The sequence below is a fragment of the Cariama cristata genome, unplaced genomic scaffold (assembly GCF_000690535.1).
Source record: "Cariama cristata isolate BGI_N322 unplaced genomic scaffold, ASM69053v1 scaffold28243, whole genome shotgun sequence".
In the NCBI taxonomy this organism is placed as follows: domain Eukaryota; kingdom Metazoa; phylum Chordata; class Aves; order Cariamiformes; family Cariamidae; genus Cariama; species Cariama cristata.
In genome coordinates this window covers 1-4,642 of record NW_009608243.1, presented here as the reverse complement: position 1 = coordinate 4,642, position 4,642 = coordinate 1, and the positions used below count along the sequence as shown (strand labels likewise).

Sequence of the window (4,642 nt, the reverse complement as noted above, 5' to 3'; positions counted from 1 at the left end):
GCAGCTGCCGGGTGCCGAGGCTGTGCAGCCCTTTCCCAGTTGGGGAACTGGGCTCTGACGGAGTTTGTCTGGTGCCTTCTGTAAGCCTGATCCTGCGTGATCCTGCGCACGGGCTGTGCCCTAGCTAACCCTTGTGTCTGCTGCCCTGCAGCTGCCTGTTGTGTCGGTGGTGAGAGATGCTGAGTCCCAGCTCCTGCCTGATGTGGGGGCCGTGGTGACATGCAAGGTAGGGTGCCGGAGTGCACTGCGATGGCAAACTGCACAGCCTTTGCTCTTTCTGCCTTGTGCTGACCTTTGTTCCTGCACATGTACGAGGTGGGACGAGGAGCCCCGGGCCTCATTAGTACCCCCTGTATGACTCCCAGGAGGGCAGAGGCAGCCCAGAGGCCCTCTTCAGTCCCTCTCTCGCAAAGAAGCCAGGTATTAGCATGGGGGACACCTGCCTCTCAACTTTACCTGCCCTGAGGCTGAGGTGGGCTGAGGGGAGATTTTTCTTTGCTCTCCCTTTCAGAGCTCTTTCTGGGGCAGGGTGTGCTGAGGGCAGTGCTTGGGGCAGCTTGGAGAAAGGGTGGCGCAGACCAGGGATTAGTTTCCTTATGGTCGTGATGGTGGGAGAGGGACTGAGATCACAGCAGGTCTTGGCCTTATTCATGTGTCTTGAGTTGCACAAGTATCATCTTCCTCGCCTGGCTTGCTGCCGGGTCCCACCTCTGCCACCACTACTTTGAAGGAGGAGGAGGCTGAATGAGACACGAGCTCCCCATGTACAGCCCTGTCCTGCCTGCACCCTGCCCTTTCCCTGCCTGGAGCGGGGTGCGCTGGGGTGAGAGCAGGCCTGTGCTGGCACTGATTTCCCTTTTCCTCCGGGCAGGTTTGCAGCATTAACTCTCGCTTTGCCAAGGTGCACATCCTGTACGTCGGCTCCACACCACTGAAATCCACCTTCCGGGGGACCATACGGTAGGGAGAGGGCTGGGTTCCCTGCGAGCCAGGGTGCCTGAGCACCCCATCCTTAAGGGGGGAGGAAGGCTTTTCTGGGCAGTGCAGACAGCTGTCCAGCAGGAGCTCTGCCCCGAGCATTGGGCAGCTGCCCAGCAAGTCCTGGCGAGCGCCCAGGGAGGCTGGGGCACCTCCTGCCACAGGCTGGAGATTCACCTTTGCTCGCTGGCGCTCAGATCCCTCCGTCTCCTTTTTCAGGAGAGAAGATATTCGAGCCACGGAGAAAGATAAGGTCAGTGAGGCGCTGTCAGTGACTGTGCTATCACAGCCGCTCCTGCTTTCTGCTGGTGGGGGACACTTGTCCTGCCACTGATGAGCACCTCAACACCCTGTGTGGTTTTGCCTGCTCTCTCCTGTGCAGGTAGAAGTGTACAAGAGTTTCCGCCCCGGCGACATAGTCCTGGCCAAAGTCGTATCCTTTCCCCTCACGCCAGGAGGGTCTGCCAGGGACAGCGGGTTTGCTCGAGTCCCCTTGGGGAGACCTTTCCCTTAACCCCTATCTAACCAGATCTCCCTGGGGGACGCACAGTCCAACTACCTGCTCAGCACGGCGGAGAACGAGTTGGGTGTGGTGGTGGCACGCAGCGAGGCAGGTAGGGACGGGCTGTGGGGCCTAGGCTCAGACGGTTCTGCCTCATCCCCACCTGAAGGGCAGCCAATGTGGCCTCCTTCCTTCCTTCCCACGTGGAGGAACGTGATTTTGGGAAGGGGAACCCCTGACATACGGTGTCCCTAGGGGTGCAGATGGTGCCCATCAGCTGGTGTGAGATGCAGTGCCCACGGACACACACGAAGGACTTCCGTAAGGTGGCCCGCGTGCAGCCCCAGTTCCTGCAGACCTAGCAGCCCCCAAAGGGGTGCGGGGACCGTGTGGGGCAAGGGGCTGCTGGACTGGGGCCTGTGGGGTCAGAGCAGCCCCTGGGCTCCAGCCTCCTCCACGCATACAGGAACAGCCAGCCAGGCCCTCAGTGGCAGGATGGGTTTTCTATTTTTGGATAATAAATATTTTTTGAGCATTCCATGCTGTGCTCAGTTACAGCCTAGGTCTGGCTCACGTAGCGGAGCCGTTGAGAGGACAGCTTCCCCAGCACTGAGGCCAGGAGGAAGCACGTGTCCCCGCTGCCAGGGAAGGGGAACAACCCAGCGGCTTTGCCGCAATGAGGTAAACGGCACAGAGCTCCGGTCTGCGGCTGGGCGGTGCTTCGCCTCACCAGGCTGGTTTCCCCACATTGGTGTCAAGCATAGAGAACAACTTCCCTCCCAGCCCCTGCACGGATAACCGGTACAAGCTGCGGCTGTGCTCAGCCTGAGGCGCCGCATCTCCTCCAGCCACACGTGCCCTGCCTCCTCTGGGGACAAGGGTGCACCACACCCAGAGCCTTAAAACCACGGAAGAGCAGGACATCATCGCCCTCTCCAGCAGGGATTGCGGAGCTGTGCTTTGCTCCCCTGAGCCCAGTGCACCTTCTGCACCCCAACATCTGTGCCCAGCAGCGACTGCTGCCTCCCACACACGTGACAGGAGCCCAGGGGAGCTGCTGGGTGAGGGAGGGAGCCTGACGCGCCTGAGAGCACATGGCATAGGAAAGCATGGACACCTCGTTATTGTGCATTACTCCTTTATTGAAGTGGAACAAGACAGCTGCTATTGTCGGACAGTTACACTGACCCCGTGCAAGCCCAGGCTCACAGCGCTGGCAGAGGGGGAGGCCACAGCGACAGGGCCACAAACACGCACGTGGGATGGGGCACAATGGCACCTGCTTCACCAGCAGGACTAGGATGGGCTTCAGCTGGGGGAAGTATGTGGCAGACATGAACCTCCAGACGACAGGCTCCCGCCCTCGCCCTTGTCCAAAGGCAATAAGTTAAAGCAGGGGCTGGCAGAGCTAGGTCCAGAGTTGTGAGTACCACCCTTGGGTGCTGTACCACATGCACCAAAATACAACCCTTTTAGCATCTACGCATCCCGGACCTTGTGCCACGCACCCACAAGGAGACAGGGTACCCATCTTGGTCGCTGCCTGCACTGTTTTCACCCTGCTGCTCCTGGGATGACTAAATCAAGCAACAAAACTACAGTAACCGGGTGACGAGAGCTGCCGGGGAAGCAAAGCAGAGGAGCCTGGCACAGTGAGGGAATCGCTCGGCGCGTCCCCCTGCAGACAGGGCCTGAGGGCTGGGATCTCAGCATGAAGAGGTGTGCAGTTGCTGCCTGGCAGAGCCAGGTTCATACTAGACCTCCGTGCCTGGGGCCCCTTGCCCCCGGCCCCCAGGCTGTCTGCAGAGGGGAGCCTGGTCCTGAGGGGAATGGGCCTAATCCTGGGGAGCTGCTTCAGCTCCGCAGCTCCAAGTTGCTACGGGGTGTGCACAGAGGGGTGGGGGACGGCGGGGGGCTCTACTACCTGCTAGCCTGCTGCCCACCCTCACTTCTTCACCTTGCCCTGAGCAGCAACAGCTTCCATGGCCTTGCGCACTGTCTCTTCATCCCCCAGGAACTGCATGGGCTTGATGGGTTTCAAGTTCTTGTCCAGCTCGTAGACAATAGGGATGCCAGTGGGCAGGTTCAGCTCCATGATGGCCTCTTCCGACATGCCTATGAACACAGATGTGCCATCACTCATGGCCCTGCTTGCACAGCTGGGGCAGTGGGGAGACCCCCGTGATACCCCCGCAGGGCTGACATACCTTCCAGGTGCTTGACAATCCCACGCAGGCTATTGCCATGGGCAGCAATAAGGACTCGCTTTCCCTCTTTGATCTGTGGAACAATTTCCTCATTCCAGAAAGGCAGAGCCCGGGCGATGGTGTCCTTCAAGCTCTCGCATGTTGGTAGCTGGTCCTCTGTCAGGTCAGCGTAGCGACGGTCCTGGGGGAATGGCCATGCTCACACAGCAGCCCAATGCCCCCAGCAGTGTGGGAAGGTGGTGGCAAGGCCTTTGTCCCTCCCACAAATTCTCCACCTAAGGACCCGCTGCATGTAGGCAAAGCCAGCCTTGGAAGCAAGGAAGCACCTTTGAGGGTTAAGGCTGCAATCAGCCACAGTTGGGGCTCTGAGCCCCTCCTGGGGAAAGCCGCATGTTGCTTGCTCTGGGCAAAGAGACCAGAGCAAACATCCACACATCGGTCACAGGACTAATAATTAACAGAGGTATCATCCCCTCCGCTTTGAAACTAACTGTACAATGCCCAGGGGCTCAACTGCCCAGGGAGGGAGCCAGACAAACTCAGCCCAACACCAACCAGCACCATGCACAACAGTCCTGGCTACTGCAACAGAGGCAGAGGAGACCTTATAGAGGAAGCCAGGCCACGCTGCAGGGATCTAAGGTGGATTTTAGGAGCCTCCGAGCAAGGCAGACGAAGAGCAATGGGTCTTACCTTGCAGATGGTGCTGTAGAAGGGGTGATCGGACTGCATAGGAGGCGGAGGGATGTCGTACGAGCGCCTCCAGATCTTCACCTGCGCCTCACCATGCTTTGCCGCTGTCTCAGCCTTGTTCAAGCCAGTGAGAGCCCCGTAGTGCCTCTCGTTCAGGCGCCAGGTTCGGATAACGGGTAACCACATCTGATCGATGGCATCCAGGATGGTCCAGAGGGTACGAACGGCCCGTTTCTGTACCGAGGTGAAGCAGATGTCGAAC

The 4,642-nt window shown here is 59.3% G+C and overlaps 2 protein-coding genes across 2 annotated transcripts; one reads left to right on the top strand and one right to left on the bottom strand.

Moving 5' to 3' along the window:
• Positions 1-151: 151 nt before the first annotated feature.
• On the top strand, positions 152-1,842 carry EXOSC1 (exosome component 1; the record flags this gene model as incomplete). Its single annotated transcript, XM_009697071.1, has 6 exons — positions 152-226; positions 872-960; positions 1,198-1,231; positions 1,361-1,411; positions 1,508-1,592; positions 1,736-1,842. Coding segments are annotated over 6 exons (441 nt in total), but the record flags the coding sequence as incomplete, so codon positions are not given.
• A 1,518-nt stretch (positions 1,843-3,360) lies between these two features.
• Positions 3,361-4,635, bottom strand: PGAM1 (phosphoglycerate mutase 1 (brain)). Its single transcript, XM_009697070.1, has 3 exons — positions 4,381-4,635; positions 3,688-3,868; positions 3,361-3,595 (listed from the first exon to the last, which is right to left on the bottom strand). The coding sequence occupies exons 1-3, from the start codon at positions 4,564-4,566 to the stop codon at positions 3,426-3,428; spliced, it is 537 nt and encodes a 178-aa protein (XP_009695372.1). The 5' UTR covers positions 4,567-4,635; the 3' UTR covers positions 3,361-3,425.
• Positions 4,636-4,642: the final 7 nt, after the last annotated feature.